General features: G+C 37.6%; 1 protein-coding gene across 1 annotated transcript; it reads left to right on the top strand.

Moving 5' to 3' along the window:
- Positions 1-615: 615 nt before the first annotated feature.
- Positions 616-11,699, top strand: LOC107780250 (autophagy-related protein 3). Its single transcript, XM_016600779.2, has 10 exons — positions 616-911; positions 1,058-1,128; positions 3,041-3,157; positions 3,246-3,385; positions 5,957-6,042; positions 6,154-6,205; positions 7,026-7,091; positions 8,351-8,478; positions 10,967-11,083; positions 11,498-11,699. Exons 1-9 carry the CDS (start codon positions 754-756, stop codon positions 11,061-11,063), a joined length of 915 nt encoding a protein of 304 aa, XP_016456265.2. The 5' UTR covers positions 616-753; the 3' UTR covers positions 11,064-11,083; positions 11,498-11,699.
- Positions 11,700-15,556: the final 3,857 nt, after the last annotated feature.

Raw genomic sequence — 15,556 nt, 5'->3', positions numbered from 1 at the left:
CGCATATAGATATTTCAATCAATGATAGATTAATCAATTTGTTCATCATTATTAAAAATATACCAATTTATTAAAGATTATGTATTTAGTTCTAGGATATTGAACGAAAATGAATTTATAGCTCATAACAACAACAATCCGGTATAATCCCACTAGTGGGGTATGGGGAGGGTAGTGTGTACGCAGACCTTAACCTTGGGTAGAGAGACTGTTTCCGATAGACCCTCGGTTCCCTCCCTCCAAGAACTCCCCACCTTGCTCTTGGGATGACTTGAACTCACAACCTCTTACTTGGAAGTGGAGGATGTTAATACTAGAGCAACCACTCTTGTCTGAATTTATAGCTCATGTGAAAGAAAAATGACAAAATTGAAACAAAATGTCGGCTCTATTTGGTTTGATTTGTATTTAAGAAATTGAGATAATTGGTTTTGTTTTGCTTTAGATAAAAACTATTTTTGTTAAAAAAGAAGAAGAAAAAACTCTCAAGAGCTTAACTAAATTCGAATTAACAATAATTCTTGTCGTATTAAAGTTAAACACGAATTGAAATTGAGTTGAACTTCAAAGTACAGCACAGCATACATTAGAAACCACGTCACAAATAAATCATCCCAAATCTCAAATTAGTCTCCAAAAAGAACATCGAGAAGGCGAAACACGCTGTCTTTTCCCGAAAGAGTACGATAGACGAAAGTCTTCGATTCTCACAATTTTGGACTCTCAATTACTCACACAATCCAAACAGGTATAATGGTGCTATCGCAGCTGCACGGAGCGTTCAAAGGGACGGTAGAGAGAATCACAAGTCCTCGTACCGTCTCTGCTTTCAAAGAGAAAGGCGTTCTCAGCGTTAATGAGTTCGTTATTGCTGGTGATAATCTTGTCTCCAAATGCCCTACCTGGTCTTGGTAATCAATCTTTCACATATACCCTTTTTGCCAATTCTTGCTCAAATAGCCTATGAGATTAGATCTAATTTGAAAGTATTTGTAATTTGTATGAGCTCATTATATTGCATCTAATTCTTATATCATGGTTCATTGTTCATTAACAGGGAATCAGGTGACCCTAGTAAGAGGAAGTCATATTTACCAGCCGACAAGCAATTCTTGATCACTAGAAATGGTACCTATCTATAACCATCATTCTACCAATAGTTTTCGTTGAATTTGATGTGTTTGGAGAAAATATGAGCTGGCTAGTGCATGATGACTTCATTCTTTACACTTAATTACTGATAAATTTACACCACTTATTAGAATAAACGCTACTTAATTTTAAGGTAAAATCTAGTCCTCTCAAATGAACCAAAAAACTTAGAAGTAAGTTCCCGTCAAGTAGCATAGAGTTTGTAGCATATTGCTAGTTTTAACACAGTTAATGTATCCATTGACTTTTGGGCATGTAAATAGAAATTCTCCTTCATCAGAATCCAGCACTGAAAATTTGTAATACTAATTTGTTAAACCTTTTTATGCAATTTCAAGAGCACTACAGAGAAAGGGAGGTTTAATAATCTAATAGGACAAACAATCTTGACGCTTATGGAAAGTAGTCATGAGGTAAGGAAACATGACTAGTAACTTCATCTCCCAACTCATGTTATGCTCAGCATCTTCGTGTTTCAAGCAAGCTCCTGATGACCTTGGGAAGTAACAATGAGGTTAGAAAACAAGACAGAACTGTACTGCCTAAGACATGTTATGCACTGAATCTGTGTTTCAATCTGCTCCTATTATATCAGTTAAGCATCTTGCTAAGGATATTCCTGTCGTCTAATGCTATATCGTGTTCCTCCCTTGCTCACTCACCTTCTCCTAGGTAACAATAACAACAAACCCAGTGTAATCCCACAAGTGGGTCAGTAGAGAGTAATGTGTACGCAGACCTTACCCCTACCTTGTGAAGTAGAGAGGCTGTTTCCGATAGACCCTCGACTCGAGGAACAACGGAAAGGAAGCAACCAACAATAACAACAAGAAAAAACAAAGACACAATGTATAATAACAAAGATTGAGAAATAAGAAATACAAGATTAGTACTAATACTACCGGTAAGAATGACACAACGTGTAACAAAAAAGATCTAGGAACAAGAAAATATAAGAACATTACTAATACTAGTGGTAAAACTAGGAGAAACTCTCGACTACCTATCAACCTTCAACCCTAATTCTCGATCTCCACGCCTTCCTATTGAGGGTCATGTCCTTGGTAAGTTGAAGCAATGCCATGTCCTGCCTAATCACCTCTCTCCGGTACTTCTTTGGCGTACTTTACCCTTCCTCAGGGCGGATGTGCATCGATTATAGGTAGTTGAACAAAGTTACAATCAAGAACAAGTATCCTTACATGGTCAGCCTTCCACACCTCCTAACCGGGGCGTCTATGTCTCTCCTCATCACGTGCTCGAACCATCTCAACCTCGATTCCTGTAATTTGTCTTCCACAGGGGCCACTTTCACCGTTTCCCTAATAATTTTATTCCTAATCTTATCTTTCCTGGTATGCTCACACATCGATCTCAACATCCTCATCTCTGCTACTTTTATCTTCTGGACGTGGAACTTCTTGACTTACCAATACTCAGCACCATACAACATAGTCGGTCTAACTACCACTTTGTAGAACTTGCCCTTAAGTGTTGGTGGCACATTCTTATCACACAAAACACCAGATGCGAGCCTCCATCTCATCCAACCCGCTCCAATACGATGTATAACATCCTTGTCAATCTCCCCGTTGCCTTGGATAACAGACCCAAGATATTTGAAACTATCTCTCTTGAGGATCACCTTCTCCTAGGTATTAGTAAAGAATTTATTTTTAGCTTTCATACTTCTTAAGAATTTTAGCACCCCATCCTGGCCAAAAAAAGGTGGATGTCTGTATCTTGGAGTTTTCTTGGCCCTTCTTTTTGATATTCCATCATTCATAGACGTTCTCTAGTCGTCTTACAGAAACCAAAAAAAAAAAAGAATTTAGCACTTCTGTTATATGGCAGTTTAGATCATGTGCCACTTTAACTTTGTATGCAGTTCCTTGTCTGAGAAGAGCTGCATCAGTGGAGGAAGAATATGAGGCTGCAGGAGGTGAAGTTCTGCTTGATAATGAGGACAATGATGGTTGGCTGGCAACTCATGGGAAACCAAAAGGTATCTGGTATATGTGTACTTCCCAATAGAAAATTGAGTTTTATCCATTTTGCCTTGTGACATTATGTCCCATTTTATTATTTCTTAGAAAACAAAGGTGTTGAGGATGATAACTTGCCATCTATAGAGGCATTAGAGATCAGCAAAAAGATTAGAGGCGAGGAAGAGGAAGACATACCTGACATGGGAGAGTACGAGGAAGCTGACAATCTTATAGAAACAGATCCTGTAAGAAGCTGTCTCTGTTGTGTGTGTATTTTAGTTTTAAGATCTGTATAATTAGTGATTAGTCGTAACAGCATACCATTTCATCTTGTATTTGATATTAAAAAGTCCTACAATGGTTTTGTACAGAATCATGATCCACTATCTGTTTGCTATAGCGGTTCATGCTTTTCAACTAAAATGCCTGATGCTAATCTACATGACCTTTGATGATGATTTTGCTGGTGATCTAATTGAGAGTATAAAAAGTATTTTCATTTCATTTGGTAATTGTTCGCAGAAGTGTCACAATAAATACTTGTACAATCATCTAACCAACGAAATGGTTCTCGTTGAGACTTCTATGATGCTGACAGTTAAATATGTATCTATTCTACAAATAATAATTTTAGAAAGAAAAACGTTTAATGGCTACAAGGTGGTATTGATAGTTTTTAAACAGCTGAATGTAGCCCCTAGGGCTTCGATCTAGTGGTATGAGTGCAATGCGTAATTTGTGGGTCATGTTCAGCCCTGGTGCTGCCAAAGTTTGGTATTTAAGTCGAGAAGGGTAGAGGGGCGGGTCCATTATCTACTAAGTTTCGAACCGTGCAACACTAGCGCTTGGGATTTCTCTATTATAAAAAAGGAAGAAGCTAATGGTAGATACTGAATAGCTTAGAAGTGCAATAACTACAACAGTTTGCAATGAAGTAATTCACGACTTAATAGTGAACAATTGTTAGCATCTCCTTGCTCGCGTATGGACCGGAGCAGGTGTACAAGATCTTAAAATAAGTTTATGGCCATAGGGAAGATTTAGGCCTAATTTGTTTGCACTTAATGGAGGTCTGAATCTTAGTCGTTCAGATCTCAGACATTAAGTGCGTTTGTTTTTAAAGTCTGAATCTTAATTATTCAGATCTTAATCATTAAGTGTATTTTTTTTTTACTTCACAGCCACTTAATGGGTCTGAACAGGTCTGTATGATTAGGATCTATAACAAAGACTTAATTTCATTAAGATGCTATCATCAATATTCATTATTAAATTCTGTCATCGCCTACCATTATCAACTATCATCATGCCAGCCACTACCACCACCACCATCATCCTCAATCATAGCCGCCACCATTATCAACTACCACCACCCACCATCCCCACCACCATCATTCTCAATCACAACCAACACGCATCTACCTCAACTACCACAACTAACCACCCCATCACCATCAACAACCATAGTCGGCACTGCCCATCATTATAAACTACCACCATGGCACCACCTACCACCACCTTCCTCAATCACAACTAACACCACCACCCGCCATTATTAACTATCACCACTCATCATTACCATCCTCAATTATAAATCGCCACCACTACCAATCACCACTAGCTACTACCCTGAACCACCGCCATCAACCAAAACTACCACCAACCACCGCCTCTAATCGGCATTCACAAGCACTACCGTTAGCCATCACCACCAGTAACTATCATATTTTTAAAAACTATATATTTTATTGGTAGAATATTAGATTAAAAAATATTTCATTTGAATTTTATGTTTATTAATTTTTAAATAAAGATAAATGTTATACATTCAGATGTTAAAATTCAAACAGTCTTAATCATTTAGTATTCAGATCTTAATACACATCTTAATATTCAGATGTGTATTCAGATTCAGATGTCTTAATCTTAATACACATCTTGATATTCAGATGTGTATTCAGATTCAGACGTCTTAATCTTACAACAACAACAACCACCCAGTATAATCCCACAAGTGGGGTTTGGGGAGGGTAGGATGTACGTCTTAATCTTAAAAAAAACAAATGAGGCCTTAATAACTCTGCTTTTCGAATCTTACTTGATAAAAAAAGAAAAAACAACCTCCTTTCTTTTGCCTTCTTTGTCTCCTTTCAAATTCATTTTTTCCTGGTATAGACACCAAAAGTTATGCTAGGGGATTCAGGAAAAAAAATACTAGAATGTAACACTTGGGATTTGAAGCTGCGACGTAAAGCAAGTTTTGAATCCTCTTTGCCACTATAAAAAATTCCTCCTTTATGTTAAGGGATTCAACAACTCATATACAACTAAAAAATCCGTTTTTGCCCTCTTTACCCAGTATAATTTTACCACCTGAACCCCTTTGGCTCTACATACCTCTGCACCATGATAATATATATGAGAAAATTTTATGTTGTAGATTCTCTACTTTTTTTGGATACTGCCTTTATGGGTATACGGGAGATTTTCTCATTATTAATAGAATTATTTACCTTATCGATATGTATGTTTGTGTGTATATATGTATTTATATGTGTGTGACAGTGTGAGTATTCTATTTGATACAGTTATATGTAAGAAAATTCTGTTTATGCTTTCTGGAAGCTGCCCTATCTTTCAGTTCACTGTCTATTAACTACGTTTCCATTCTTTTCCAAAATAGAAGAAAAAGAATACTTTGCTCTGTGCTTTGTTCGGGTACAAACTTTAATTTGGTTGGATCTCAGTAAATTATCAGCTTTGAGATTATTCCATCTACATTACCTAAATGGTTAACATCTCATGATTTCTTGCAGGCTACCCTTCAGACTACATATCTTGTGGCTCATGAGCCTGATGATGACAACATTCTAAGAACACGAACATATGATATCAGCATCACGTAAGTGAGCTTCATTCATTAGATTTTGTATGTTGGCTATTTCATGCGCTTCCCATTGAAGAGAAGTGTATATTAAGTGTTTTGGCAGATGTCCATCTGTACGTTTTGCAGGTATGACAAGTACTATCAAACGCCTCGTGTATGGCTCACTGGATATGATGAGGTCAGCCAAAATAAAAATTATAATTGCCTTAAATATATAATTGCGTAATTACTACACTTTTGACTTGTGCTATTATGATGGAAATAGTTGCAAGATGGTCTGAGTGTCTGACATATTCATGAAACAAACAACTTAGTAACCATACAGCTGAAGAAATGGATAATACAACCAAAGTTCACCTAGATCTTTTGGTTGTCTCTCTCTTTTTTGTTTTTTTGTTTTTTTTGTTTTGGGATTTGTCAATAGATTTACTAATGTACTTTTGAGAGTGCCGGCTTTACTCCTGTTACCTCAGGTCAAGGACTGTCAGGTTAAAAAGCTGACGATGCCATTTATGTTATTCTTTCTGATATCACTTTGTATATATGTTTGATGAACTCAGATCTTCTGATAGTGGTTTATTCTACATTATTTTTCACTCTTATCCAAATATGATAAGGTAATGTTTTGTCCAACTTAAGACAATTTGAGACTTAGCATGAGAATGTTTTTCTTCTTTATATTACGCAAATTATAGTTTGTGTTTATTTCGCATAATTTCTGTGCAAAATATGCATTATTCTCCTTAATCCTAATTCTATTTACAATATCCAAGATCTGCACAACGATGACATTGTGAAACAATGAATTTCCACTTGTTGAAATTTGTGGAAGTGTCTATTTTAAGGTTCTTAATAATATCCTCTGCATGAGTATATATACTACTTGTTGCTTTTGGAGAAAGAAGATTCTCTTCTTTGTTAGACATGCATCCTGGTCCTCGAGGAAACTTCATGATCCGATTGCAACACAGTGAACTATTCTTGATTTTTTGTGACAGTCAAGGATGCTTTTGCAACCAGAGCTCGTACTTGAGGATGTCAGTCAAGACCATGCACGCAAAACGGTGAGACACTTCTTTTTGGTCTAAATGCTACTTGGAAACGAGCTTAAATAAGTTATTCCATGCTGTAGTTTGTTTGTAAATGAAATTACAGTAGATTGGCTCCAAGTACTGCAACTGTACAACACATGCAAGTTGGATGATTACTCCTTTTGACTAATTCTTTGAGTAGCTCTAACCAAGACGGTATTGCCGTTTGCTCAGCCAGTCTCAGGGCTGTGCATTATTCAGTTATAAACGATGAAACTAACCAAATGAAATAACTTCAGATTATTCATTTAGTTCTTGATAAAACAAAAAAATTCAGATTATTCAAAAGTTATTTCAAAATTCCATTCATTTCAATTTTAATCTATGAAATGATCAGTATTACAATGTGGGGTTTTTGAAAATTATCTGCGAACAGTATGAAAAACTGATGAATAGAACATTGTGTCATATCAAACATGGGTTGGTAGTTTGGTTATAGGTGGTTATTCTTCCTTGCTAATTGGCACCTGGAGGTCTATTCCAAGCGCATGCATTTTTTATTCAACTTGCCAACTTTTCCCTTGTTTTAATATCATTTTAGCTCTTTTAGTTAAATTAAGATTTTGAAGTAAAAAACTAAATGTGGCATAATTTGTCAAAAGTTTATTGCTTATACTTTTACTTCCTTCTCCCACTACAACCACTTGCCATCTTCCTTATGCTCAGATCAGTGCTGTCTAATTGGATTGGCAATGAACGCTCTCTCTCTCTCTATCTCTCTCTCTCCAATCAGTCATTTCCTAAGAAATACAACTGAAATGAGGCCTGAGAAATGGTTTGTTTTACATATTTTGACCAGAATAACTTTTTTTTCAAAGGTTCATTTCTTTCTGGTTTTTAGACATAATAGAGCTTGAATGCTTGCTTTGAGTTGATACATATTATCTGTGAAGAACATCCAGATTTCTGCTTGAGGTTTAATAATTTCCACCCAAGCTATTGCTTGATTTTTGAAAAATTTCCAAAACTGATTTCGCGAATTGGTAAAAACCAAATCCATTTGGTACAAACTGAACCCACCAGTGACCCTGTCAAGGCCAGCAGTGCCCATTTTAGCTGACCAAAATATTTGTTAGTGAACCAAGTTGTAGATGGCAACTGAACAACTGAATGGGCCATCACACGGATTATTAAAGTTTCTTTTTTCTAACCCTATATATTTCCTTTTTAACTGCAATTATTTTGAGTGATGATGTTCATTTTAATCTTTGTTCCCAACATCGTCAACTCAGGTGACCATTGAAGACCATCCACATCTTCCAGGGAAACATGCTTCAGTACATCCTTGTCGACACGGGGCTGTGATGAAGAAAATTATTGATGTTCTCATGTCGCGAGGAGTTGAACCTGAAGTTGACAAGTAAACTCTAATATCTCATGTAGTATCGTTGTGTTTTTCAATGAGCAGTATGCATATTCACACACATATATTACCTGTCTGAATTCTAATATGGTTATTTGGGGATACTTACAACTCGTAGATGTATTTATTTGCGAATGCACATGAAATTTTTGCTGTGTTAGTTATGTTACATTTAAAAAGGGCTATACTATCAAGCTACAACGATATGAAGACAAGAGTGGGTTGCTCTAGTGGTGAGCACCCTCCACTTCCAACCAAGAGGTTGTGAGTTCGAGTCACCCCAAGAGCAAGGTGGGGAGTTCTTGGAGGGAGGGAGCCGAGGGTCTATCGGAAACAGCCTCTCTACCCCAGGGTAGGGGTAAGGTCTGCGTACACACTACCCTCCCCAGACCCCACTAGTGGGATTATACTGGGTTGTTGTTGTTGTTGTTGTTGTTTGTACAAAGTTTTTAAGAAAGTTGATGCTTTGACATTCAAATTTTAGTGATACAATGGTGTCTCCCCTGAAAGTTGATTAACTCGCTGTATTGATCTAGGAATTCTTCTTTATAGTTCGTCTGTCTACCATGGGAAGGTTTCATAGTTCATACAGCTGCAGGATCATATTTTAGCAACGGTAGACACGGTAGCAGAATATACAAATGGAAATTCATATGATCAGAAACAGAGTACTTGCTTTATTAAGAAATCTTTAGCCCTTTTATCGGGAAAATAATTATGCACTATGATTTTAAGTTCTAGTCTTCGTCTTGACATGCTTTGTAGAACAGTGAGACATTATTTTACCCCATACTCCCTCGATCTAGCTTTTACTAGTAACATCAAATTTTTTATTACAAATGTAGGAGTATAATACTGACATCAATAGTATAGTTGGAAGCAAGAGTTTTTAATGATACTCTTATAGTTCTAAAAAGCAATGTAGCTCTTGTTTCATTGACACCACATTTTTTATCTACATTGTTTCATCATTGCATATTAGAGAATATCAATCGATCAATTAACTGTGTCTCAATCCCAAATAATTGGCGTCCGTTATGTGAATCTTCTATATCTTTGCCGTTCTATTCAGGTCAATTTCATTCCAATGCTAAGTTTACAACAAATTAGGACTTCTATAAATTTTACAGTTATTCCTGTATGGTTTACTGAGTTAAATCACATGGATTCTTTGGTTGAATTGTGTTATGTTTCTTTTTTTGGTTAAATATCCATTGATTTTGAGAGATTATAGCTTCCATGTAATTTTTGGTCTATCTTGTTTCTTTTTTATGACCTTCAATCATCATATTGTCACACTCACACTTATTAGTGGTGCATTTCGAGGTCTACGTTGGACACGATCAGACCATCTAAACCAATTCTCATTTTATCCTGTGCGAGACTTGCACCATCTGCCAAATGTTATTATTTTAAAGCTTGTCTAATTTTGCATGACCCGACATCCAACTTTGCATTTCCATTTCTATAACACTCATCTTGTGGATATGTTAGTCCCTAAAGGCCACAATCAGTCCCATATATTATTGTTGGTCTCACGATCGTTCTATACGACTTGCCTTTCATCTTTATAGGTATTTTTCTCACATAACAATATTGTGACACTTTCTTTGACTGAGAAATCCCTTATGGGTTAGCTGGACAAGCCCTGGTTAGCGTACAGGTCCTAAACTTAGCTGAGCCTTAATATTTGCATTGGTGCATTTAGGTGCCACAATCCATCAAATCTCGAACAAGAAGCACCAGTGGTCTATTGGTAGAATAGTACCCTGCCACGGTATAGACCCGGGTTCGATTCCCGGATGGTGCATGTCGAGTGCTGTGAAGAGAAATGTGCAATGGTGAGAATTTTGGTCTTCACCTATTCTGACATCAGACGATAGATCAGCACATCTAAGCCTCTACTTTGAAGGGGAGCCTTGGAGCAACGGTCAAGTTGTCTCCGTGTGACCTATAGGTCACGGGTTCGAGCCGTGCAATCAGCCACTGATGCTTGCATTAGTGTAGGCTGCCTACACCACATCTCGTTGGGGTGCGGCCCTTCCTCGAATCCTGCGTGAACGCGGGATGCTTTGTGCACCGGGCTGCCCTTTAATCCATCAAATCTCACTTTATCTTCATTATTATGATTTATTGGAATTGCACTCACAGTGCATATACTCTATTTTACGTCTACTTAACCTAAGGATATTATCTAGGGTGTTTCTCAATAGTTCCACCTGTAGCCACAGAAAGAAAGAAAATAAACACAATGGTAATGATTATGATGATCTTGCTCTAGCCACTGATTCTTTCTTTATCCTCAAAATTGAGCAGGTTTCATGGGAGTAAAATGTTGCTTGTTTGTAGACCTAAGATTTGAGAGACATATTTGGCGTAACAATAGAAACACATGAATGTCCTAAATATGGATCTCCTTTTAGTTATTTTACTTGTATGTGCTTTTTGTCTCATCCTGGATATTGATCTCAAGCACCATTGACAGGTACCTCTTTCTCTTCTTGAAGTTTATGGCTTCCGTGATTCCAACAATTGAATACGATTACACCATGGACTTTGATCTTGGTAGCAGTAGCACCTGATTTGCAGGCAACTTCCTTCGGTTAGTATATTATGCGCATATCTAAAGCTTAACGTAGGCTCCCCTTACATCAGAAATAGCTTTGTCCTCTCTATTAGTTAATTAACCTTGTAAGGCTTTTAGCGGAAATAGAGATTTCCATGCCGGCGAGTGCATGAGTCATCACTTTTTCTGCCTATGCTTGTGTGTGTGTTTAGAGGCGAATAGTAGGAAAAAGGACCCCAACTCAAGTGGTCTACAGAAAATTATAGGCTGTCATTATTATTTCAATTATCTGTTTTCTGTGGAAACTTATGGGGGAGGTTTTTTTTTCTTCTTATTCTCTTAAACTTCTGGGGTAGGGGATGCAGAAATGGTGCTTTCTTTTTCTCTGTGACTTGGTAAGATGACGATTATGAATGTTACCTTCTTCAATCTCTTTCCTTTGTTTTTCAGATAGATGCTGCACGTAACATGTCAAGCACCAATTACTCTGATGATGATGCATCAGTTCGTGTGACCAGTGATAATTGTACATAGTGTTTATAGACGTCCTTCTAGATATGAATTGTCATCAATTCTTGTTATTGTATATTAACAAGAAGAATTAAAGGTTATTTTGAGATGTGAATTTACCCGATCCACTTGCAAGATGAAATTGTTTATTAATGTCGTCTTCAAAAGTTAACTGAATGAAAGCAACGAAAAGAATCAAGCCACCTTCTAAGTGATGGTTCTGTTTTCCGTATTTATTGTTTTCTATTTAATAAAAAGTACTCTCTCCCTACTAGTAAATTTCAGTTTGGACTCGGGACTTGGCATCGAAGTAACTCCCCCTCTCCACGTTTCAGAAGGAATGTGCACTAAAATGGTAATATACCTGAAAAATAGCTACTTTCCAACGTTATGACAACTGACTAACACCAGAGGAGGAAAATCTTAATAGAATATGAAAAAGAAAACGACAAGTCGAAGGCAATAAACTATGAAGATGTATTTATTATTCATATTTCTATGCTAAAATTAAACAAAAGTATTCGCAGATAAAAGTGCTAATGCTATAATCAGTTCATAAATTGTTAAAGCTTCCGTAAAAGCTAGTGTGATCATCCTGATAATTATTTATTAAGTTAAATAAGTGCCCTAACACATGCAAAAAATCTAATTAAAAGGGGGAAAAAAAGACAAAGGCCAAGGCATTAAATGAAGAGGGGGCAAATAGATATTCGGTTTTGACTTCTTTTCCGCCTATTGCTACTCGGCTAGATGAAGTGCTCAAAAGTCAGTACTATCAGGTTATAAAATTTTATTTTGAAAAATAAAGGGAACAATCGGTTATAGAAGGTAATGTTATATATAAAAAAAATTATATTGTCAACGAATTAAAGTTGAATCCTTTAATAATGTCATTCTTTTGCAACATCTAAGTGTCTAATAGGTACAACACAGTTATAAGGTACTAAAATGACATTTTGTGCCAAGTTTAAGGTGTTGTCTATGTAGTTAGGCCTAAAAATAACTATTCTGTTTATGCAGAGTTCAGTGATCTCCCAAGTGAACGCTTTTATAATTTCCTACCAAATTCTGTTCAAACATTCTCTCGTTTACTTCTTTTTCGTTCATACACCAAATCACAAATAACCAGGAGTTTTATAGGATTTAGGGTCGAAGTTATGGTGTGGAATTTGACAAAACAAACTTACAGGAAGGATACTTTGGATGACTAAAGAGAAATATATTTGAAAGATAATGATTTTATGTGGTTTATATATGATCATTAAACTTACATTTACACGTGAAGAAAGAAGTAATCTATGATATATCACATGAAAAAAGTATTTCAAAATTAGAGATACTATTATAACACTTACGAACAAATTCTTTACACAATTATGCTCTTGACAAATGAATTCGTTACTTATTATTTTTGACGTGGAACGCTATCGAGTTTTCGGAAACGTCTAAGGCCAAGTACACAACGACTTTCAAATAGTTCTTGACTTTACGCTTGACGTCCGAGTTGGATAGTATGGAAACCGCCTCTCTCTCATAATTTTTCCTTGTCTACCCGTAAACCGGTACAGTTGAATTTATAGCGTAGTTTATAAACAAACGAATCGATTTGATCCCAAAATAATAAATAAATAAAATGCAAGACTTAGTGTTGAAATTGAGATAAAGTAGCAGATAGCTTGGTTTCGGGAGCAGGGCTTCCGAAGGTAGCAAATAAGAGTATCTTAAGACAGAAAATAAAGTATTATTTAGCTCGGAATAATGTGTAGCATAAGTTTGTCAGAAAGTTCGTGTCTTACAATGGCTATTGAAGTCACTATTTATAGATATACCTAGGGAACAAGGTCCTAGGATCAAGCCCCTCTTAAATGACAATAATGGGGGTCATTGATGAATATATAACGACACGCTATGAATGCCAAAATTCTCTGTAACGGATTGTGTATTTAATACTGAGAAATATTCTTCATTAAATGTTATCTGGTGGCAAATATTCGTTTGCCCTAGTTAACAATGTTCCCTTCAGGGTCTGCCCGGTGCCAACCGAAGTTGTTGTCCTCGGTCTTGGTTTTTACTCGCTTCGTCGTCTGTCTCCGATTTCACGTGTCATTTTATTATTCGAGTATTTAATGTGAACCGATTTTACCCTATACAGATAGTCCACCTGCTTTCCGGTGGCACATCTTTGTGTCATCGGAAAGTTGGTGAAGATTCATTTCTTTGCGAAAAATTTTCTGAACCCTTCTGAAAAGTTTCTGGCGCTTGATTAGACGCAAGTCTCTTCGTATTTAATACCCCGAACATGTGTTACTCTACGATTTAGAAATATTTTTGCCAGTTCTCGAGGTAATCATGGCCACGATTTTAGCCGCCTATTCCTTTACTTATACGTCTTATTCTTCTTCCTTTACCCTTCACAGTTCTACAAATTCTCTCAACTTCTTTGCATTCAACTCTTTCCTACTTTAACTCTTCTTTAATCTTTTTCTTCAAAGAACTCTTGTTACCTTCTGTTGATAATGACTTCTTCTTCCAAGAACTCAGGTTCTCTCATCGGTGGGGGTCCGAAGGAGAAAAAAAATAAAGAAATCACCGTCGATGCTGACCCTCCTACGATGAGCACCATCATTCCCAAAAGACTCAACACAGCCAAGGACTTCGAAGAGAAGTTTCCTTCTTCAAGTTCTCGAACTTGGGCTGTTGGCATATACTTTTCTTCCATCCGCCCTCCCAGCATTCCTGCTGTGAAGGAGGATTGTGATTGCCATGATCTGAACATCATTGCTTCCGAACTGGTGGAGCGAGTAACCTTCCCTAAAAAGGGCTTCATGTACGCTTATACGTACCCATTTACTTTGGGTGCGTTTTCTTTGAGCAAGGGAATTGACCCCGTAATTTTGGAGATGTGCCATAAATACTAGATTTGTTTGGCACAGGTGGTCCCTTTGGTGTGGCGAACGGTGGCCTGTCTACGGCGGCTGTGCTAGGAGATGAAGGAGGAGCTCAGCTTGGCTCGCATGATGAATCTCTACCCCCCCCAAGATTTTTCAGGGGGAGTAATAAATTTTAGCAAACGTGGACACCATGCTTTTCTTACCAGCATGGATGATGACAACGACCGTGGTTGAATAGAGCGGTTTGTCATTGTTGCCACCGGGGATATCATCCCGGCCACAACTCCATCTTTCCATGAGTCCTGGATTCGTACACGTAAGTTCAAAGTCTGTCTTTTTGCTGAAAAAAGGTTGTTTCATGTGGTTGCTGATAATTTTCTTTTCATTATTTCAGCAACTCAGTGGATACCACCAAGGATTGAAGGGTTGGACCAGTGGGTTTAGAAGATTCTGGACATTACCACGCCTGAGACCCACTAGTGGAAACGACTGGTCCCCAAATACGGGTGGAAGACCAAAAATCATGGTAAGTTGACTCGTGAAACTGATTTTGTCCTCATCTCACTTTTGTGTATAAGAAAATTGGTTAACCTCTTTCTTCGTCGAATTCAGGTCTCCCACAGGGCTTTGTTACCATCCCTGAGGAGGATGTTTTGGCTGATCCCGCAGAGGCTGCAAGGTTGCTGAAAGAGGCTTTCACCTGAGCTTGCGCTATCGGATCTGCTTTCAGTGCAAGCGCTTCCTCTCGGAGTCCCCGGCCGGAGAACAAGCAACCAAAAAGGCGGTATTCTTACTCGGCCGAGGGCAAGAATAAAAAGGTGAAGAAAGCCGCGCCTGACCCAGCTGCAGTCACTGTGGTGATTGATGATGATAGGGAAGCCAGTGATGAAAGGGCTTCCCTACAAAGGAGACAACGACCTTCATCAGCTCAACAGAATGCTCAATTTGAAGAGCTTATAACCCCAACCGGGGACGATGCCCAAGTGCTCTGGGGAGGGTTTGACTTGGTGGAGAATGCCAATTCTCCCTTTCGAGTCCCAGTTGATGCTCCCGGTACTATGAGGCTGAGTACCGAGCCTCTTCCGTCTTCGGTTGGTGAGCAACCTAC

Source organism: Nicotiana tabacum, chromosome 13, assembly GCF_000715075.1.
Source record: "Nicotiana tabacum cultivar K326 chromosome 13, ASM71507v2, whole genome shotgun sequence".
NCBI classification, from domain to species: Eukaryota; Viridiplantae; Streptophyta; class Magnoliopsida; order Solanales; family Solanaceae; genus Nicotiana; species Nicotiana tabacum.
The sequence above is the reverse complement of the archived record's forward strand: the minus strand, read 5'-3'. Positions and strand labels throughout refer to the sequence as shown.